Raw genomic sequence first — 23,158 nt, forward strand, 5'->3', positions numbered from 1 at the left:
TGGCTTTTGAAGCCAAACATTATAAACTGAGAAAATCTGTTGCGTTTCCTTTCTTTTTTTCTCAGCACTTTGAGTTTTGATATAAGCTAGAAGTCAAGAGACAAACATTGACTTTATTAAAGAGAGAACGCGAGATCAGAACGAAATCTCGCTAGTCACCTTCAGGCAAATACACTAGTGACATCTTGTGGCTATACTGAGTCATGCATAGGCCAAAACCAGACCATAAACCCGGGAGCCTAAAGCTCTCACTTGGTTCTCTCAAAGTCTAAAGACAGTTTAAGACCCCCAAAATTAAGATCAAAGGTCCAAACTATCAATTCTAATGAAAACTATTCATTTTACATTGGTTTTAAGACTCATAGTCAATCAGGATCCCTTCACCCGGACCAAGGTCACATTTTAATGCTTAAAATATAATATATTCAACTGAGCATTCAAGAGCAAGGCATGCGATTCAGATTTGTAGAACTCAGTAATAATCAGATAAATATGATGCTTGGGCCAGTACGATTTTTATTTATTTAAATTAATAAATTTACTCAACATAGACATATTAAACTGAGTAGGGATTTTTACGTTGTTACAAAAAATATATATTTCAAATAAATGCTGCTGTAGTACTCTCTACAACATTACAAATAATAATGTTTGAGCACAAAATCTACATATTATAATTATCTTTTAGCCTAAGTGTCATGTGCCACTGAAAACTGGAGTAATGAGCTGAAAATGCAGCTTTGTATAACTGGAATAAACTACATTATACAATTTCATCAAATAGAAAAGGGTTTTATCATTATCAAATAAATGCATCCTTGGTAATGATAATAAAATAAAAGGCTTTCAAAAAAAAATAAAAAAATCTAAAGGTACTCCAAACACTTGAACGGACCCAAATGAAGACGTAAATATATTTATATTTATACATATAAATAAAATTCTATATCTCTTTTATTCATTAAGTATCCATGTTAACTAATAAAACTTAAACTGAAACTAATGTCTGATTACATTTTCTTTTCCTCAGAGACAATAAAAACACATTTAATTTATAAACTTTACTTGGGCAACATTTTATTTATTTGTCAGGTGTCAGCTGCAAGGGTCTGAAAGGAGATAAATGGTGCTTTGGATCAATTAGCCTTCCATCAATGCTCCGCTATAAACTATACAAAATTTCAGCAGTTCATTTCACTACGGACATTATTATTCTGGTCAAAGAGCGGTTTTCCTCTTGAATTTCTTTCAACTGCACACCACACACACAGACCACACACACACACACACACACACACACACACACACACACACACTACTCAGCAATACCAGCTACATTCATCTAGTAGATGCCGTGCATATATCAAGACAGACATCCATGCAACATCCGTGCCGATCTTTTAGTAAAAGTTAATATACAGTGCAGCCAGTCAAAATGGTATCAGTCTTTCATAATTTCCTTTAGTCAATCGAGCTCCAGTTGGTTTGAGTGTATATTTTAAGCACACAGGGGAACAGACTGAGCATGCCCAGATGAGAGGGGCATGTAAGCTGGGGCAGGGCCTGAGGTGACAAGGTAACTTGGAGATTCAGATTCATTTGGCAGATTTCTGAGCTTTCTGGGCAGATTTGGTCACTTTCCCGCTGCCGCCAATCTTCTTTTCCACACTTTTGATGACACCGACTGCAACAGTCTGTCTCATATCTCTGACAGCAAAACGTCCTGGGGAAAACAGAAACACACACATTTCTTTTAACATGAATATTCACAATAACCTAGTGTTTTATTCTGGTGTGTTAATGTGAGCTGACTTAAACTCAACCACAATCATCTGTCAGAAGTGTGCCTAACAAAAACAAGATTTTCTTTCTGAACACTGGTTTTAATGGAGATTATAGGGGGGAAATAATGAGAACAAGATGTAATAAAAATTATATCTCGCAGTGAAACATCGGGTCAAAAGACCTGAGTCTGTATAATGAAACTGGCCTAATCATCAGTTTTATTGGAGCTGCAGCATCTGAGGAAATGTAATCCAGAGAGAGAAACATGAAAATCATGAACTCATGTTTTCAAAGGGATGATGTGGAGGCTCACATCACTGATGAGTCAGACCTTTAACCTGACAACGACTGCAGTGAATCTCATTAATCATGAGAGAGTGACCAGCAGGGAGTTAAAAATATATGAGACAAAAATATCAAAGAACTAATTAGCAGAGCCTTGCACAAGGTTTTAGTTTACCTTATATTGATTTTGTGTGGGTTTGACATACAAATTGAGTGATTGTTCTTTTCGATGTTAAAATTATTTCTACTATCCTTTTTAAGTTTTTTTTTTTTTTTATGTGGCTATAAGATGCCTTCAGGTTAATTTCTATCAATATTTTCCACCCCGTCTATGTTACCATTATGAAGCAGCCAAAATAAATATTTGTATTGTTAGAAATGCAGAAAAAAATAAGCAATGCAAAACAAAAATGATGTAAAACAAAGCAAAGGCAAAATAAATAACAGAAGAAAAACATAAAAGCAAAGCAAATCAAAACAAAGCAAACACGAACAATATGAAAGAAAAACAAAATTTTAAGCAAAATAAAACAAAAGAAAGCAGAATAAAAAACAAAAGTAGAGCAAAAAATGAAGAAGAATCAAAACAAACCATGAAAGAAAACAAAACGAAGCCAAGCGAAACTAAGGCTATGTCCACACGTAAACTAGTAATTTTATAAACTGAGTTTTTCCTTATTCTGTTTTTAAAATAATCCCCATCCACAAGAAAACGCAAATGCATGCTATGAAGCACTGTCAAGAGCATGCCATGCCAACAAAAGGCGATATAATCTCAACCGTAAAGCCATGTTGGCCAATCAGAAACCTGAACAATTTTCCAGTGGGCGGAGATAACAGCGTTGGCTCCGACCTCACAAGCCAAAAACTCGGGGTTCGCTGCCTACACGATAACACTGCAACTACAGCTTGTGAAAATCTTCACCCTGGCAGGCGTTTTCAAAAATGTTTGGTTTCAGTGACCTGGTGCTGCGTTTGCATGTGGACGAACTGCCAAACCACATAGAAAAAGCTGTGGTTTGAAAATAGCCGCATTTGTGTGGACAGGGCCTAAACTTTAAAACAAAAAAAAAGTCAAATTGATTCATAAGCTATTTCACATAAGGTTAGGAAGCGAACACATACCCAGTGGAGGGTACTGAGAGAAGCTCTCCACACACATTGGTTTTCCTGGGATCATCTCCACGATGGCAGCATCTCCAGACTTCAGGCTTTTGGGGTTGTCTTCCAGCTTCTTGCCTGAACGGCGATCAATCTTCTCCTTAAGCTCAGCAAACTTACAGGCAATATGAGCTGTGTGGCAGTCTATGACAGGAGAGTAACCTGCGCAGATCTGTCCAGGGTGATTCAAAATGATGACCTGATAAAAAGTGAATAGGAAGAAGAGAAATCCAGATAGAGATAAAGAAAGATATCAAGACTAACAAACAATTTGACAAAGACCGTTATCCCACCTGTGCTGTAAACCCTGATGCTTCCTGAGGCGGGTCTGACTTACTGTCCCCACAAACGTTACCTCTTCTTATGTCTTTTACAGACACATTCTTCACATTGAAGCCTACGTTATCTCCTGGCAGAGCTTCAGTCAGAGACTCGTGATGCATCTCCACCGACTTCACCTCTGTAGTGATGTTGACTGGGGCAAAGGTCACCACCATACTGGGCCGCAGGATACCGGTCTCCACCCTGCCCACCGGCACAGTCCCTATACCTGAGGAGAAAGACATGGCCTCTCTGAATAACCATGTTCTGCACACATAGTGATGTAGCAAAGCTTCCTGAACTCAAAATACAACTGCACGCTGATCTTAGAATGACATCATCCTACCTCCAATCTTGTAGACGTCTTGTAGGGGCAGACGTAAGGCTTTGTCAGTGGGCCGTGTTGGAGGCATGATGGTATCGAGAGCTTCCAGTAGAGTCACGCCACTGGCATGCTGCTCCTTCCTGTCCAGCTTCCAGCTTTTAAACCACGGCATCTGCACAGCACAAATTAGATGATTTTATTAATCAAATCACTAGCATTCTGCCAGCAGTTTAATTGGAAACTGAAAGCCCGTATGAGGTCACTGCTGAAAACGAACACACACATGCTAAAGGAGACTCACATTAGAAGATGGTTCTAGCATGTTGTCGCCGTGCCAACCTGAAATTGGGACGAAGGGCACCGAGGCGGGGTTATAACCGATCTTTTTGATGTAGGCGCTCACTTCTTTAACGATCTCATCATAGCGTTTCTCACTGTACGGTGGCTCTGTGGAGTCCATTTTGTTGACGGCTACAATCAGCTGCTTGACGCCCAGCGTGTAGGCCAGTAGGGCGTGTTCCCTCGTTTGCCCGTTTTTAGAGATGCCCGCCTCAAATTCACCCACTCCAGCTGCCACAATTAGAACAGCACAATCCGCCTGGAAGAGAGAGCCACATTGTTTCAAGATACACATATTAATGTTTTGCATGGGTCACTCAATCCACAGGAAGTTAGGGAGCTTCTAACCCAGCATCGATATGCCACTAATTCTTGTAAAATACCTGAGATGTCCCAGTGATCATGTTCTTGATGAAGTCTCTGTGTCCTGGAGCATCGATTATAGTTATGTAGTACTTGGTGGTCTCAAACTTCCAGAGTGAGATGTCTATGGTAATCCCTCTCTCCCTCTCGGCCTTCAGCTTGTCCAGAACCCAGGCGTACTTAAAGGAACCTTTTCCCATCTGCCAAAACAAAAGTATGTGAGCATACAGGGGGTAAATGCCTTCACTGAGGTGTGAAGTTGTGTGTACACACAAAAGCAATTGTATTATTAGATTATGACAGTACATATGTTATCAGAGCAAAAACTTACATCTACTGTATATTGAAATAAATTCTCAAACATTGATATTATGCTAGGAATGTATAGTGTTGTTCCAGTGGGAGAATTCAGTGGAAAATGTGTAAACTGTAAAAAATAAAAACTTGTCAACCCTACCTTCATATTAGGAATATTTTCTCTAATCTCTTTAAAACAAGTAATCAAGTAAAATTTACTATGGAAGGTTTTAATAATTTAAGGGATGCACTATGCCTCAACACTGAATTAACCCACTTTCCCCAGCTGACTGTCCTTGTAATACAAGTTTCACAAGTGGAAAGTTGTAGGTTCATATCCCACAAGGGTCCATACACTATGCCTCAACATTGTTCCTTTGAGTTAAATCACTTGCCCCCAGCTGACTGTCTTTCTAATAATTATCTTACCAAGTTTCACAAATGGAAAGTTATAGGTTCATATCCCACAGGGGTCCATACACTATGCCTCAGCTTTGTGACACTGAGTTTAATCACTTGCCCCCAGCTTACTGTCTTTGTAATAAGTCTCTTAAAAGTTTGCACAGAAGGAAGGTAATGGGTTCTTATCCCACAGGGATCCACAAACTATGCCTCAACATTGTCCCATTAAACCAGTTAAACCACTATCCCCGGCTGACTGAGCTTATAATAAGTCTTATTTCAAATTTCACAACTGGAATGTTATAGGTTCAAGTCCTAGAAGTGTCCGTATCTTGTGCCCTTGAGTAAGGCAGTAGCTCTAGACAACTCTCACTCTTATGAACTGCAGTTTTCACAGGGATGAGCAACTGTGGTCCTGGAGCACCATTGTCCTTAAGAGTTTAGTTTCACTCCTACTTAAACACACCTGCCTGTCATTTTCAAGCAATCCACAAGACAAAAAGAAACAAATTTCAGGTTTGTTCGATTAGGATTGGAAACCATGCAGGACAATGGCTGTCAAGGACTGGAGTTACCCATCTTTGTTGTTGGTAAAAACCCCGGCTAAGGCCGATAATGTTCAGTCAAGCTTATCAATGTACCTAATATTTAGGAAACCTAAAACACAAATTCAACAGGCTTCGCCGTACAGTTTTACTACCCTACATTTTGCTACTTGAAGAACAAGTCACCCTCAAAGACCCACTGGGATTGCACCCATTTGCTCAGGTTTCATTCTCGCAGTCTAATGTGCATCAGAAAGAGAGAAGTGCAGGGCCTGACTAATGGTTCTGCCTGCTCAAGAAATCCATTTACCTTTTTCTTTCATCTCCAATGGCGTCTTCCAAAGAGTAAATGTCTCAATGTAATTACACAGTATTTCTCCCTCTGCTCTCGAGTGCACGAGAGGAGAGGAAGGCATAGTGTGATTCATGATGAGATTCTTACATAATTACCCTACACAATAAGTGGGATGGAGTTACCGATAATTTAGCACAGACCACAATTCTCATAACGCATTTGGGATTTGGCAATGCCAGTGAGGTCACTTAAATTTAAATGGAAGGTTCAACTGAACTGCTTTTTCTTTTGATCAATGTTTATTACTTTACCAACTTAAAATTATTCAGAATCTGGCTTCTAACTTTCAATCCACTTGAACACCAAATTGTTTGAGATCCCGTTTGCCTACCTCAGCAGCCTCTTTTTCAAACTTCTCGATGGTTCTTTTATCAATTCCTCCACATTTATAGATGAGATGCCCAGTGGTGGTGGATTTCCCAGAATCAACATGGCCGATGACCACAATGTTGATATGGATCTTCTCTTTCCCCATGATGGTACAGGACAGGAGGAAAGGATGGGAACAGATGGAGCTTTCTTCTGTCTACACACGTCGCAGACAAAGAACATTTGTACACATAGACAACATTTCTTTATTTGAGCTCTATTTGTTATTTTCAAAACTCATTCCTTACAAGTTTATGTACCCCTTGCAGAAACATACCCTTTTTTTAGTAGGTACTACCCTGAAGACATTGCATAATATAATATTTGAATATATTAAACAAAATTACACAAATCAAAAATGGACATACCCTCGGCTTTCAAGACATATGTTGCCTCTCTGAGCATGTTATTGTTTTAACCATAAGTCAAATGAGTCCATCAGTTGATTGTTAAAATCATACCTCCACCATGGGAAGAACTCAAATGTGCAAAATATGCAAAGAACGTACAGTACCTGGAGGCTTTTTGTCAAAAACAATGGGTAGCTTCACTGCTCGGGACAAACCAGAGACTCATGCGCAACTATCACAAAAGCCTACGGACAGTATTTGATGGAGGAGGAAACAACACATGAAATTAAGATGCAAGGGTATGTAAACTTTTGAACGGGATGTGTAAATTCTGCTATTAATTTGTCAACATATTAAAACAAGAAAATTGTTTGTTGAATAGCTTCATCAAGGCAGTACTTCATAAAAACACAGAATAGAAAAAAGCTGAGTATAGTTAAAGTCTATCAGCATTAGGATGATTGTGGCCTCTTACCTGCAGCTGACAGGCGGACCCTGTTTTCCCCTCAGCAAACAGACACACTGTGCTCCTGCAAAGGTGGCGGCACAGTCCAAGTCTGTGTGCGTAATGAACTCACCCCACTTTGATACAGCAATGCGGCACTCAAAGTGGGGGGAGGCTGGTGCTGAGGGACTGCAGTGAGACAGCTGCAACAGCAGCAGAAACGAGCCGAGAGGAAAAGTACGAGAGATGGAGGAGGAACACACTGGAATAGAGCAGCGTTGAGTGACTCAGCATCTTATCCTCAATTAACTCCGGCTGGATGAGAATCGGATTGGCTCCGTGTCGGTCTGAAATATGACACCTACAAATTCCTAGTATACATGTAGTATTATTAATGTTTATTACCAGATTATTCTAGATGTAAATATTTCTGTCTTCAGTTAGAATTTAAGTACATCAGAAATTGTACATTTAACATAGGAGTCTGATGTGTGTGTGCGTGTATATATTTATTTGTATATTTTTAGTTCAAAATAATTTATTTGAAATGGAAATCTTCTGTAACATAACAGTAAATATCAATCTGAACCCAGTCTTTTGAATAGCTGTGCAAGTATCATCTGATGAAGAGTAAAAAAGTGCAAGTGTTCTTCGAAGCACTGCTTGATATTTGGTTTCTAAGATTCTCCTGTGTCGTCATAGGAAGTTAAACCATTTTAAATTCCTTCTTGAATAATGTCTGTCTACCAGAATAGATCAAAGAGAGAGCAACATATTAAATATTGTTCATTGTCAGATTAGGAATTAAGAAGTCATCAGACCAACATGGTTCACTATTATTTTTTTAATCAGGGACATACTCCTGATGTGTTTAACACACATTCGGTCAAATATTTCAATCAAACATGACTCAGAAACAGTGCAAATGTCAATCACTATTTCCTAAGCATCAGATCATTGACCGTCTAATTGGCTAATAGAACCAAGTTATTTCATACAGTTAATAACACATCTAGCTCCGCTTATTTACAGTGTAAGTTCTAATAAAATCACAACAAACTAGTCGATTCTCTGGTCCGTCTCAAGAACGTCTGCTCTGACGAAAATAAAATAAAGCTACCACTTAAAATTCCCACAAATCTTTTTTAAAAACTTGCTGTTTTGAGTCCAAACTCGGCAGAGGAAAGCTTATTTGTTTATCATACTTTCCCCATCAGTCTAGTCATATCCTACACAACCACCAAAGACTTTGCTTTGTCTATATTTGCTCCATCTGTCAGTGAAGAGCTCAGAACGCCTCTCGCAGTGAACCTCTGGACTGCAGATAACGCAGACGAACATCATGTCATTTCACTTGCACATTGGCTCTAGCACGACCAATAACAGCTACACCTTTCTTTTCAGTTCTTTTCAAATGTCTGATGTCCCAAGTCATCCTGCTGCAAGCTGTGGCTACGTCCTGCGGCGCTTGGCTCCTCCGGGGCTGGAGGGGTTGCTGGAGTTCATCACCTTCTCCACGGCTCGACTCCTCTTCCTCTTCTCCCCGGATGATTCTTTCGACCCGCTGCCCATCTCACCTGAGCCCCCCCTCTCCGCCCGCTCTCTCTCTTTCTCGCGCCCGTTGCCCGACCTCTCCGACATCTTCACCGAGGAATTGCTGCCTGACGAAGGGAAAAGGGAGGGAGGAAATAGGGAAAAAAGGGTGGGATATGGGAACACAAAGAGCAAACCATGTTAAAACCAATTTTAGAGTAAATAAAAACTTATTTCCACCTAAATTAACTATTTGTATCATAATAAAAAGTGGTGTGTAATTTCCGCACTAAATGAAGCCTGCCATTGGCATTAGCAACTGTCAAAGTTGGAAGTGGTGGAAGGACCTGTTCGTCCAAAAAGTGATAGATAGAGAAGAAAATTGATCAGAAATTTTTGCAGTTTGTTTTGATGATGCTAGGGTCACAAAAACTACACACCTCACCTTTAAAGGGTTAGTTCACCCCAAAAGGAAAGTTATGTCATTAATGACTCACCCTCATGTTGTTCCAAACCCGTAAGACCTCCGTTTATCTTCAGAACACAGTTTAAGATATTTTAGATTAAGTCCGAGAGCTCTCAGTCCCTCCATTGAAGCTGTGTGTACGGTATACTGTCCATGTCCAGAAAGGTAAGAAAAACAGCATCAAAGTAGTCCATGTGACATCTGAGGGTCAATTAGAGTTTTGTTGAAGCATCAAAAACACATTTTGGTCCAAAAATAACAAAAACTATGACTTTATTCACCATTGTCTTCTCTTCCATGTCTGTTGTGAGAGAGAGTTCAAAACAAAACAGTTTGTGATATCCGGTTCGCGAACGAATCATTCGATGTAACCGGATCTTCTTGAACCAGTTCACCAAATCAAACTGAGTAGTTTGAAATGGTTTGCGTATCTAATACGCATTAATCCACAAATGACTTAAGCTGTTCAACCTTTTTAATGTGGCTGACACTCCCTCTGAGTTCAAACAAACCAATATTCTCTGTGAAGAGAGAACTGAAGATGAACACCGAACCGAGCCAGATAACGAACAAAAGATTGACTCGTTCTTGAGTCAAGAACCGGTTGCATCGGTTTTCAGATCACCAGTAGTTCTTTCGGACAGTTCAATTCAATAAACCGGTTGAAGAAAACGGTTCACTGGTTCTTTTGCGCTCAACGTAATGGCGTCATTGGCGATGATTGCCCTCGATTCAAGGCTTCGGTTTACCTGAGCTCATAACACTAGCACAGAATCAGACATGAATCACACATGCTTAGTATCATCAGCTCCTCGATTCTCGAATAGGACGCATCTGACAGAAACGGTTCTTGACTCGAGAACAAGTCAATCTTTCGTTCGTTCTTTCGTTCTTGCTGGGCTCGGTGTTTATCTTCAGTTCTCTCTTCACAGCAGTTCAGTAAGTGTACTGTTTGAGTGCATGAATTACTCCGGGATATTGGTTTGTTTGAACTCAGAGGGAATGTCAGCCACTTTAAAAAAAGTTACAGCTTAAGTCATTTGTGGATTAATGCGTATTGGAAACGCGAACCGTTACAAATGATTCAGTTCGATTTGGTGAACTGGTTCAAAAAGATCCTGTTACATCGAATGATTCGTTTGCGAACCAGATATCACAAATCTGCAGTGAACCCGCTGAAAACAGACACGGAAGAGAAGACAATGCTGAATAAAGTCGCCATTTTTGCTATTTTTGGACCAAAATGTATTTTCGATGCTTCAAAAAATTCTAACTGACCCTCTGATGTCACATGGACTACTCTGATGATGTTTTTCTTACCTTTCTGGACATGGACTGTATACCGTATATAGGTTTTCAATGGAGGGACAGAAAGCTCTCGGACTAAATCTAAAATATCTTAAACTGTGTTCTGAAGATGAACAGAGGTCTTATGGGTTTGGAAAGACATGAGGGTGAGTCATAAATGACATAACTTTTTGGGTGAACTAACCCTTTAAATGCATGTCTATAAAATGTCTATAAAGTTTTTCTAAAACGTATCCTCTTAATTGGTGCTGAGAGAAAAAAAACACATTTACATAATCAGCTTTACATAACATGTTTTGACAGCATAATTTGCCTTCTTAATAATTCAACTACTTCTTCTAAAGCAAGTGAAACTCAAGCGCCAGTAACGTGCTGACTTCCAAAAAATGCCATAAAAAATAAAAATAAAATACCCACATCCCCCAAATGTTTCTGCTCTATTTATGACAAAGCTTCTTGTTTTTCAACTTTTTTTAATTAACAGAATATGGGAATACAGTAAATGTATGATTAATACAATATATTCCCAAAATATAAATATGTGACCCTGGATGTATGGGTCAAAACTATAGATTTTTCTTTCATGACAAAAATCATTAGGATTTTAAGTAAAGATCATGTCCCATGAAGAAATTTTGTAAATTTCCTACAGTAAATATATCAAAACATAATTTTTGATAAGTAATTTGCATTGTTAAGAACTTCATTTGGATAGCTTTAAAGGCGATTTTCTCAGTATTTAGATTTTTTTTTTTTTTTTTTGCACCCTCAGATTCCAGATTTTTCAAATAGTTGTATCTCATTCAAATATTGTCCAAACAAAACATATATCAATGGGAAGCTTATTTATTCAGATTATATATAAATATCAATTGAAAAAAAAGAAAGGACCCTTATGAATGGTTTTGTGGTTCAGGGACAAATATATGCAATTTATGCATAAATGCATTTTCTTCAGTGAAAACACTAGGTATTGAGGAAAAATAAAAAGAAATACGTTTTTATTGTAATATTTTAATTTTGCTATTTTAAGAATTATTTATTAATTGAAATTTATTGACCCATTCAGAGCAGACCCTTCAAATTATTCGCCCCCGGATGATCAAGAAATAATCTCTGGTACTAATAGAGCAGTGATCCTCAAATCTGGCTCGCGAGATCCACTTTCCTGCAAAGTTTAGCTCTAACCCTAATCAAATGCGCATGAGTTTGCTAATCAGTGTTTACAGGATCATTAGAAAATCACAGGCAGGTGTGTTTAATTAGAGTCAGAGCTAAACTCTGCCAGATTTGAGGATCACTGTAATAGAATATTATTTATTTTCACCATTTTCCACATTAATAAAGTCACTTAAAAACTTCTTACATTTTCATAAATGTGCTTATGAGCAATTGAAAGCTCACTTTTGTCTAAGGTGAGCTCATTTTATTGAATGAACACTGTGCTACGTCCAAACTGATTGCACTATTTTATATATAAATCATCTTTTAGAATTTGTAACTGTTTTAAATTAATTTTAAATCAGTTTACACGTTTTAAATTGCTTGTTTTATTGTTGTGATTATTTCTTTATGATTATTTTACTTAATTTTATGTAAAGCACTTTGAATTACCATTGTGTGTGAAATGTGCTATATAAATAAACTTGCCTTGCCTAACGCAAATAGCTAAGTCATACACATAACAACTACTAAAATATAAGAGTTTCAAGGGATAGTTCACCTAAAAATGAAAAATGTCATCATTTACTCAACTTCATGTCATTCCATACATGTATGAGTTTCTTTCTTATGATAAAGACAGAATATATTTTTTGAAGAAAGCTGATAATCAAACAGTTGATGGTCCCTATTGACTTCCATAGTATTTCTTTCCCTTATATTAAAGTCAATGGGGACCAACAGCTGTTTAATTCTTCAAAATATTTTTTGTGTTCAACATAAGAAAGAAACTCATACAGGTTTGAAAGGACACAAGCGTGAGTAAATGAAGACAGCGTTTTCATTTTTGGGTTAACTATTCCTTTAATCCTTCGTTCACAAGTATTTCACCAAATAATCCAAAATCTATTCATTAAGTTGCTTCAAGTAGCAGGTACTATATACTGCCGTTCTGATCCAAACCCTACATTTTAGACGAATATTAAGACAGCATTGTGGAACAGGAATCACCTAATTCGCTGCAATGTGCGGTGCAAAATACTAGACAGTGAGATGGTAATGGTTTTAATTTCCGTTCTTTATTTTAACCTATATTTGTGTACCCTGTATATTGTTGTGTTTACACCTTGTTATAGTTACTGCAGTTCTGATCAGAGCTGTTCACATCCTCTGAATCTTGGCAACACCATTAATGGCTAAATTAATCTGGATAATTTGCGTCACCAATAGACAAGACCACAATATCTTATTACTAGTTGCGTGCTTGTGTATGATGTTGAGCAAATTTGAGCTCTGAGAAAAACAAATTCGCTTTTACAAGTCAGTAAGGACATGGATTTTATCAAGTCATACACTCGTAATTATGATAATTCTGAAATAATGCGAAAACACCATGTGCTTATTAGCTTATTGTATTGTTAGCAACATGCTAACACAACATTCTACTCAAAAATAAGTTTTGAATGCATTGGTGCTACTGGTTTTCTAAAACAAATCTGAAATGAAAGCTGCAGGAATGTGCTGACATTTAATCGATTCAAGAAAATAAACTTTTGACATGCAAAATATCTAATAATTATGATCATTCTGACTGACTGAAGACAGCTTATGCTTATTGGCATGCAGTGTTACCATACAAACACAACACTGACTCTACTGAGGTTTTGAGTGTGCTTTGTTTGTGCTGTCTGCACAGAGTTCAAAATCTGTCATTTATAAAGTTGATATGCCATGTAGGCAATAAGTATGGGGCAAAACACCAGGTTTTGGAACATAACTTGTATCTTTGATGGTTTACTTAAATTAAAGGCTGAACCAGAGTATATTATTTCTTCAACCTGTGAACTTGCAAGGGATCTCATTATCATATAAAGCTGCTGCTGCTGTTCAACAAACCCTCAACGTGCCATGCTTCACACACACAAAGAATAATAACAGCTGGGGTGCAGAGAACACACAAAAAAAGACAAAAGAGAAAGAAGGACAGCGAGAGAAAGCCGGAGAGAAAGACGCACATGGTCAGAGGTCTCTGAAGGCTGTCTACAGAGGCCTCTGGTAATGAGCTGGTCTGTACTGAGCTCAAGCTGGAGCTTTGGAACAGAGCGAAACGTTTTCTTCTGTCCATACCTCGCAAAATCCTGGCCAGCCATACTGGGACCCAGACCTTTGAAAATGAGACACAAATGACCAGTGTGAGCCACGCTGAGCTTCACGCCAACGGGAGAACGATCCAGAACAAAAAAAGTGAAGTAATGACGCAGGTTTTAATAGACGCTTTCGTCAAAAAGAAAACGAGAGAGGGGGAAAGGAAAAAGAAGGGGTGAGTAGATGAGATAAATAAAGAGTGGAGGAGAAGAGAACCTTCTTCATGGGTTGCAGGTGGGTCACTCTCTTCTTTGAACTCCTCCTTCACTTCGTCTTCAGATCCTACTTTACCTGCGCAAAGACAAAAATTTGCTTTTAAGTACATCAGTCAAATCAAACGGATCAGCAGTAAATCACAAGACTACGAGCGGCTCACCTTCCTTGACTTCCTGTATGATCTCTTCAGGCAGCACAAAGCTCTTCTCCGAGTTTGGAAACGGGAGTATTTCTGATTCGTGCTGCAGCAATAAAAAGTGATTTACTGATTAGATTTCAGAAATATTGTAGAATCCGCTTTATTTATCCCTGTTGGAAATAACAGCAATAAAAGATGAGTAGTCAGCTCATAATTTGTGATAATAATTAACTTTATAATATACCAATGATAACTTCTGATTACAAATGTAATCCCTCAAAATATTTCAAAAGTAGAACATTTATAATAAATGCTTCGGAAACTACAGTTAACAATTAATTGTCCTGACATATATTGGTATAATACCATATATTGATAGTACCATCATGAGAAATTATGCAATATTTCAATTTTAAATACCAAATTTTCAATTAAGAGTTTTGAATCCCACATATAATACATTACATTATTGTGACGAAAAATGCATGCAGTGAATGCATATCCTAAAACAAATCTTCTCATCCCGAGTTGAGTGGTCTTACCAGCGCCTGCATGTCGTACATGGTGCTCAGGTGATCCCAGATGACTTTAGAGGACACCTGCCTGCCGATGTTCTGACTGAACTTATCACGAATACAGATCATGTGGAAATGACGATTCACTCCTGAAAATATGAGACAGTTTCACAGAGACACGCTCCTTACAGCACAGAAAACACCTTTGTCTTGTTGTAAATTAGCATAGCCGTGATGCTATCATAGCAGCCGCGCTAATGTTTGCTAACGTCAACACACATTCAATGCTAACTCCATCCATAAACACAACACTAGTGCTCATAAAAACACAAATATGCAAAGATAGTCTACAATATATCTCAAATGTGTAACAAAGCCGTGCATGCAATCACTATATTCGTTTTCCTTTCAACAAATAGCGACTGAACTCGATAAAGCCCAATAAAGAATCACTGAAAACCTTTAAATTTACTCTAAAACGCTTCATCAGTATTTTAAAATATGATTGGTATGATTAAATATTTGTATTATTAATTGATTTTAGATACTTCAAAGGTTAAAATGAGCATGTGGTCTTATTTATGATGTTATTCGCTATTGTTTCACGTGTGGAGTTCAGGGCCTTGCTATTCATAAATCATTTTCACATAAATGAATTCATCTTACCGACGGGTTTATGACCCAGCATTGCGTGAAAAAGACACACTTCTACTTCTTGACTCCATACGATCGAGTCCTCGGCTGTGCAGATGCCGGTTTCTGCTTGTTTGTCGTCGGATGGCACAGTCTCTGCTTCCCCCATGTTTCTGCTGCTGAGACACATTTACACACGCTTCGACACAACGATCACAGATACATAACAGACCCTCAGATTGCTTTAGATTTATTGTGCAGTTTCATCAAGTGTTTACCTATTTGCAGAAAAAAAACTTTATATTTATCATAATTTCAAGTTTTGCTTTTTTAATTTCTTTAGAATAGTTACGTTCTTACGTAATTCTTTACGATAGAATTGTTTACAGGGGTTTGTTATTAATCGTATTTATTATAAGAAATGTATATAAGTTTGTTTATATTGTCAGATTTTCAAGGTTTGCTCTTTTATTTATTATTTAAATGTTTACATCAGAATTGCACTTTTTTTTTGCTTACAGGGGATTGTTAATAATAGTCTCTTAATTCACATTCATTAATGCAATGTATATTATTGTTTAGATTATACTACAGTTATCATAATTCCAAGGTTTGCATTATTTATTTAGCCTATACTTGTTTGTTAGAATGGCCCTCTTTTACTTGAAGGATTTTTTTAATAATTCATTAAATATATTATTGTTTATATAACCATAATTCTAAGCTTTTTTTTTTTTTTTTTTTTTTACACATCCAATTAGCACATTTCTATTTGCAAGGATTAGTTTTCTTTGTGTATTGTTTAACACTAATTTAAAGCTATTTAAATTCTTGTTTATTTCATAATTTCAAGGTGTGCCCTTTTATTTAATATTAATTTTTTAATTGTACAACATAATGACATTCATTTCCATACAGGGGTTTGTGATTAATGTAATTTTCTGTGCAAATTTGTTTATCAATGGATGCGACATGTACCTTTACAGATTGTTTGAACTAAAATGTGTTGGCAGCATATGTATACAACCACCCTATAATGATAAAAATCCACTCAGTGCTTTTTTTTAGGCAGCGGCTATTAGCACTAAGAGTAAATAGTGATAGAGGCTATATACACTAAGTGAAAATAGCATATTTTCTTATGACAGATGCTATTTACACTATATTAAAATAGCAGGACTTTCTGCTTTTTAAACTACTTATTGCAAATAGTGGCAATTAGCTGCACCTCAGTTTTGTTGTACATTATAAAATGGTATGCAATAACTTATTTAGTATACATTTTAATTTTAATACATCTACCCTAACCCTACCCAATACTTTATTTTCAATTTGTAGATAATTTTCTTCTTTTTCATTTAAAATAAATGATTTATTTCTGATGTGATGTGATTTGAAATTTAAAAAGGAAGAAAAAAGTTAGCAAGAAGGCAGATTCGAATCCGGGTCGATCGTGTCAAAATGACTATGACACAAGTTTTATCATCTGCTCCAACAGAACTGACAGCTATTGATGGTCTTGTGTAATGATAACCATATAGCCGAATCACAGATTGGTATGCTGAGTTACTGTGAATAGCCTCTGCCAACGATGCGGGCTGTATGCACTCACAGGACACATAGTCATACAGGCGCCACGAGGCACTGAGTCCTCAGCTTTCTGCTCTTCCAGCTGATCTCTGTTCACGTGACCTTGCTCCTTATGCCTGTTTCCTCTGCCCCTTCTAGACTGATGCAACCTGAAAATCAAACAAGACAGAAAGCATACTAATAAATGTATAACATATGACAAACTGACAACAGCTGCTAATGATTTCTGCAGGTGATTCAGAATCATCTGACACTCAGTAATTATTAGACCGTATTGCTGAATAGATAAATAGAATAGAAAACAGAAAAAATATTCTATTTGATAAAAAACTCTGATATATATATTACAACCATGGACCACAAAACCAGTCATAAAGGCTTTAATCTAAATTTTAAAAATAAAATTAAAAAAGATCCTCCAGTATTGCATTTCTAAGGTATGTAGGATGCTCTCTGCTACCTTATTGAATAATCTTTTCTCTTTATTGACATAAATGTATCTCGTTTATGACTGGAAACGAGTTATTTCCAAAATATATGTTATGCAATTATAGCTATCTGATGTGCATGCTGTGACCTGTTAGTTGTACGTTTGCTTGATACTTTAATGACATTACACTTGTCTCAACGAACAGAGACTATTTGTATCAAATGGTTATCAGTTAGGCTTTCTGACTGCTCATGGCATATCATCGTGCGTTAACCCGAATAAAAACACTCACTCACTTTTTACGGTCTATGATATTTACTATGCAATGCAATTTTCACATAAACCAAATCTTAGAATCTGCTTTCTTGTCCTTGTGGGGAAACTTTTATCTGGCCGTTTTTTTTTTTAAGAAAATACCTACTCTAATATATTTCTTATGTGAAATAGAACATCAAATCACTATTAATAATATAAAAGATCTACTTATTTTTTGAAGAAATATTAGATCTTTCATGTACCATGGTTGATACCGGAGCATGAAAAGCAACAAGCATAATTCACTTCATAATTGTTCAGTAATTTATGTTAGGTGCAAATGACTTTAAATTCATTAATACAATGTAAACATGGTATCACATTTCTCTGTCTACATACACTATACATACGGTTTGGGTTGTTGATCTCAATAAAAAAAAAAAAAATTAGACCATAAAGAAATTAAACAAGATTAGCCAACTTCAAGGTGTTCTTCTGTGTTGTTATAATACAGATGAATCAATATGGTTGTTTTATTAAACACACTCCTCCACCAGTCTGACTGAACACATGACTAATTCTTTTAATCATCCTGCAGCAATGTATCAAATAGATACCAACAATTCATTGATGGTTAGCATGTTATATTTATTAAACTGTAAACATATGTGATAATGTATCAGAGTGTGGAGGGACAGAAGAGTGTCTGGGCTGTGCTCAGTCCGAGCTCGTCTTCCTCCAATGACTGCTTGATTAAAACACTCTCTCGGCTTACAAGTGAGGACACCTCCAGAAGATCGGAAAACGTCCTAATAAACCCAGATAAAGACAGAATCAGATCAAGTTTAATTAAAGAATGGCACAGAGGAAATATCAAGCTCTGTAAGGTGCGATTGGCTCTTATATGGAGACTGAAGCAGCCGTACCTCGTCACCTGTTGGCCGATTTCATTCGCTGTATCTTCTATCTCTCGAAGACACTGTTTTGAAGCCTCACAGTCAGTGGGGATGTCCTTTGTAAAATGTTGCAAGACACGCTCACTCCGATTCAGAGATTCAATAGCTTTGTCTGTGCAAGAGAAATATTATTAATACACTGGGTTGGAATCACTATAAAATCAAAAATCATCAATTAAACTGACAAAACATTTTCAGACAAAGTACATCAAGTTATAAAGTAGTATAGACTAAACAAAAACTGGTTGAGCAAATCTCACCTAAAAACTGGTCCGCGTCGTCTCCAATGTCCACGTTCTTCACAGGAAGCTTGTGTCTCGTGGCATCAATAGCAGTGGCGAATGACTTGTAGTCCTCTGCAAAGGTGTTCGCTCCAGCCGCAACGGGAGCTAAAGCCTCCATCTGCATATAAGAAGAGGGACTCGAATGTGAGAGGTGTTATCGTGGAGATTGAAGAAACAGTGTTAACTGTGTGAAGATGACCTGTAAGTCCAGTAAACTGTTGAACTGTTTCTGCTTTTCCAGCAGCAGATACTGCCGCTTCTTGCGATTAACTTGAGCAGACAACTGCTGCTCTTTCTCCATCACTGCCAAAATATTCCTCTCGGCCTCCTCCCGAAATCTTCGGGTATTATGCTCAATCTAGACAGAGGAACATGAAAACCTTACCAAACATTTTAAACACAAAATATAACATTAATACAAAAAAAAAAAAAAAAAAAAAAAAAAAGAGCCATAAAATCGAAAGAAACATGTACAAAAATATTTTGGATTAATGTTCATAATTAGCATATCACATGCATTAGGAGCCTTTTTTTTGTTTGGTGTTGCTCTTCTTATTTCAATACAGGGGAAATATGGAAAGTATTTTTCCATTTTAATTTTAGTTCATGTTTTAGTACTTTTGTTTTAGTCATTTTTATTTTTAATACACATCTGCTTAGTAGTACATTTTAGTACATCAAGTTAATTTAAAATGAGAAAATGTTGCCTTGGCAACCAGCTGAAATAAAGTATTTTACAACTTATTTTAGTTAGGTCAAATCAAACTTTATTTATAAGCACTTTAAAAAACACAGAAGTGGAGCAAAGTGCTGTATAGAAAATTAAATCTTATACAAATACAATTAAAACACATTCAGGGACCATATATAGGTCATGTATTTTTTTTTTTTTTTTTTTTAAGGTAATGAAAAGGTTTTCTTTTTATGGTTTTTAAATTTTAAATTTCAATTTTATTTTTTGTTAACTATTATAACCCTGGATGTAAAATCTAATTTCTAACAGTTAAAATATTAATCTAAATCTAATATTTTTTATGATATTCGGGTAACGGTCGGTCGGGTCATTTGAAATAAAGATGCCAATAAAACCTGTAATTTATATAGTACTAGACACAATTTTGAAATACATAGGCCTACACTTTATTGGCTGAATAACTGGCGCGATTATAGAGTGATCACCTGTCCCGCTTTACCTTGTACTGTACAGCAATTTTAACCTTTGTCCCACCTCAGGCAAACTGAGCATCTGTCCCACTTTTTCATTCGACCCTGCCTAATAAATACACGGATACATCCATAGGCGTACTGTTAACTTATGTCCAATAGTTCAGAGGAGAGCAATAAAAGTGTTAGTCGATAGGCTGAGTCGTACGTCAATCCAACTGTTGACTAGTACACGAACACCTCCTTAATCTCAAATTGAAGAGCGCGGATGCTGTTCGGTCAGGTTAAGCAGCCATGGCCAGTGTGGCCACGAAAAAGAGAAGATGCACTTTTAATAGCAAATAGACTAAAACATACTCTTGGTTAAGACCTGTAGAAGCAGAGAGAGCTTTTTGCATTTTATGCAAAAGCAGTTTTTCTGTGGGACATGGAGGAGAATACAACGTGAGTGACATGGTGCATGTGAGTACCACAGAAAAAAAAACACATCATCAAGAAACATGCAAATCAGTGAACCAAATGACCCACAGGCTGACAAAGTTTGGGCAGAAGAAGTGACGAGCATTTATCATGCTGTACATCACGCACATTCATATCACTCGACTGCAGTAACAAGTTAACCCCAGTCATTTTTCCAGATTCTGAAATAGCTAAGAACAAAGCTGTAGCAACTTTGTGTGATATTTTTGGGACAGGTAGTGTCTTAATCTTTTAGTCGGTGGGTTTAAAATATTGGCAATATATTACAAAAAGCTTGAAATGTCTACTTTTAAGTGATAATATTCAAACCAATCCAATATGGGAATCCTTATATTGCACTATATCTAATTGTAGTTAAAAAGACATTTAAATCGTTTTTAATTTTTTTAGTTTTAAATTTAATTAGTGATAAAAAAAAAAACTAGTAATTGAATTTATAACCTGAAAACTTAATTTTTAAACCAATTGATCTAAATCAATTATTGAGGTCTGTGGATAGATCTCGATCAACTTATTTTGATAAAATAAATTTAATGGAATATTTATGTGAGGCACATTCTAGTGACCATCTTTGATTAAATTTAAAGACAAAATGTTGCTAATTTAGAAAACAAATCATAGGTACATTTGTGAGTCCCTTTTAGTAAAATAGTTTAACTTAAGCTCAGACCTTAGCAGTGAGGAAAGCCAAAATAAACGTCTCCATCGCCATGTCCCTTTCCTCATTATCAGGGTCCACTGTGTTTGGATGCGCAACTTTATCTGTAAAATATAACCAACATATTAAGCAAACAGGTTTGATGGGAAAAAAAAAATTAATAAAAAATAATAATAATATATATCATTTTATTCGTCTAAACTTTACCACACCATTAATGACAGAGACATCAAAATCTGGACGAATGCAGTGACCATCCAAAACAGTGGACTGGAAGACATTTCCTCCCACATTTGAGGACTCCAGGATGCTGGCGACCACTGTGGGAAAACATTACATGCTCAATATCACAGTCACCAATGATCCTGTAAGGAACATCAGCTTCTCTAATAAAACAAAGCTTTCGACAACCTTGATCCAACAAATGCAAATGTGAATATATTTAATATGACATCGAGTGAAACACTCACAGGCTGAGTCATTGTCTGCCAGACAGCTCATTGTACGTCTCGACAGTATGCCTTCCTTTGGCTTTCGTGGGTAGCTTACTCTGGGAGAGGACGGCCTGGATGGCCTCAGCATTGAATGCTGCTGTACACTGCCCTACAGAACACACCAGCCCTCATATTAATATAAACTAGACCCAGCAGCACGGATGCCAAAGAATAACATTACTCGGAGACATAACACTCAGTTTCTTCCCATTATTTTGCAGTCTGTTACCTTTGCAGGAGCCTTTGTTTCAGTTTGCATGTATCTAGGCTTCACAATCGTGCCCGATGCTAAAAATCAATAAGATCAGATGAAGTTGTCAGGATAACATCAAGGAGTTATGACAATGAATGAATGAATGAATGAATGGTGCGTGCGCTTACCTTTGGTTTTCCTCCTGGCACCACTGTTATTCCCACTGCTGGCTTCATTTTCAGCTGATAAACTAAAAAAAGAAAGACTGTCTGAACATCTGCATACATGAACCGGATCAAGAGTCAATTCATTCAGTGAAGAACGAGTTAATGACACCCAGATACTGTTTTTTGATGTCTAAATGACTCATTGAGTTTAATTAAATTTTCGATACAGACAGTTAACGTTAATGACTTTTAGTTGTTATAAGACCAAATGATTCAATAGCAGTAATAGCGACAACTTACCACACCATTTTCTACATAAATTACTAAATTACTTAATTCATAACAATTCAAAGAAAACCGTGTAAAAGCGTGTGCCAGACTGATGTTATTGATGTTGCATTATTCAAGCAACAAGTAGCATTATGATGACCTTAATAATAAAAAACTGAAGACTTGAACTTGACCGTAAATGTGAAATCTTACTTTTTTGAGTCACTTGAAGCGGTTTTCTCTACTTTCCGTGTATTTAACTGTTTTTTGGATGCCATTACGATACAGAAACCAACGCGAGGACTGTTGTGATGTTTTTTTCCGACGCGCGGTTTATTGATGTACTTCTTCGTCTGTGTTTGGTTTGAAGCGCGCACACGAGCTGCGTTCAGCGCCACCTGTCACACTGGAGGGCAACTCAAACGAAACCTGACAATATTTTCACAATTTTCCTGTAAATTGCAAAATGATGCAAGTTTTTTTTTTTTCATTTTAATGAATTACTAATAGGGAGAGTAACTGAATTTATGTGACAAATACATTTTTATAATAAAAGCCGTATTTAATGTAATAAAGTTGTAGCTTTAATACATAAATAGAATCATATATTCAAATGCTCTTAGTAAAATGTTAATTGTCACATGTATGACAGATAAATTATATAAAAAAAGTTTTACTGAAACAATTCGTTTAAAACGATTTGCATGTCACGATAAACTAAATATCAAGAGTTTAAATTTAAAAGCAAAAACAAAAAAA

At 36.7% G+C, this 23,158-nt stretch overlaps 3 protein-coding genes across 9 annotated transcripts; all 3 read right to left on the reverse strand.

The window, feature by feature from the left end:
* Positions 1 to 1,060: 1,060 nt before the first annotated feature.
* On the reverse strand, positions 1,061 to 8,029 carry LOC128011902 (elongation factor 1-alpha 2). Of its 3 annotated transcripts, none has more exons than XM_052594688.1 (9): positions 7,373 to 8,029; positions 7,062 to 7,142; positions 6,510 to 6,704; positions 4,600 to 4,779; positions 4,179 to 4,475; positions 3,899 to 4,049; positions 3,525 to 3,781; positions 3,196 to 3,430; positions 1,061 to 1,723 (listed from the first exon to the last, which is right to left on the reverse strand). In XM_052594688.1, the coding sequence occupies exons 3-9, from the start codon at positions 6,651 to 6,653 to the stop codon at positions 1,596 to 1,598; spliced, it is 1,392 nt and encodes a 463-aa protein (XP_052450648.1). In that variant the 5' UTR covers positions 6,654 to 6,704; positions 7,062 to 7,142; positions 7,373 to 8,029; the 3' UTR covers positions 1,061 to 1,595. The 3 variants fall into 3 exon arrangements, with proteins under 3 accessions (XP_052450648.1, XP_052450649.1, XP_052450650.1); XM_052594689.1 differs by having other exon boundaries at positions 7,057 to 7,142; XM_052594690.1 differs by lacking the exon at positions 7,062 to 7,142.
* Positions 8,030 to 8,171: 142 nt separating this feature from the next.
* On the reverse strand, positions 8,172 to 15,682 carry LOC128011903 (MRG/MORF4L-binding protein-like). Of its 5 annotated transcripts, none has more exons than XM_052594693.1 (6): positions 15,492 to 15,682; positions 14,853 to 14,974; positions 14,332 to 14,413; positions 14,172 to 14,246; positions 13,826 to 13,974; positions 8,172 to 8,999 (listed from the first exon to the last, which is right to left on the reverse strand). In XM_052594693.1, exons 1-6 carry the CDS (start codon positions 15,646 to 15,648, stop codon positions 8,916 to 8,918), a joined length of 669 nt encoding a protein of 222 aa, XP_052450653.1. In that variant the 5' UTR covers positions 15,649 to 15,682; the 3' UTR covers positions 8,172 to 8,915. The 5 variants fall into 5 exon arrangements, with proteins under 5 accessions (XP_052450653.1, XP_052450656.1, XP_052450652.1 ...); XM_052594696.1 differs by having other exon boundaries at positions 8,172 to 9,003; positions 13,938 to 13,974; positions 15,492 to 15,680; XM_052594692.1 differs by having other exon boundaries at positions 13,938 to 13,974; positions 15,492 to 15,679.
* Positions 15,683 to 18,360: 2,678 nt separating this feature from the next.
* On the reverse strand, positions 18,361 to 22,779 carry haus8 (HAUS augmin like complex subunit 8). The gene is made up of 10 exons (XM_052595006.1): positions 22,613 to 22,779; positions 22,151 to 22,212; positions 21,999 to 22,057; positions 21,746 to 21,878; positions 21,488 to 21,595; positions 21,288 to 21,379; positions 19,173 to 19,331; positions 18,950 to 19,091; positions 18,660 to 18,801; positions 18,361 to 18,542 (listed from the first exon to the last, which is right to left on the reverse strand). The coding sequence occupies exons 1-10, from the start codon at positions 22,675 to 22,677 to the stop codon at positions 18,413 to 18,415; spliced, it is 1,092 nt and encodes a 363-aa protein (XP_052450966.1). The 5' UTR covers positions 22,678 to 22,779; the 3' UTR covers positions 18,361 to 18,412.
* Positions 22,780 to 23,158: the final 379 nt, after the last annotated feature.

Source organism: Carassius gibelio, chromosome B23, assembly GCF_023724105.1.
Source record: "Carassius gibelio isolate Cgi1373 ecotype wild population from Czech Republic chromosome B23, carGib1.2-hapl.c, whole genome shotgun sequence".
Taxonomy (NCBI): domain Eukaryota; kingdom Metazoa; phylum Chordata; class Actinopteri; order Cypriniformes; family Cyprinidae; genus Carassius; species Carassius gibelio.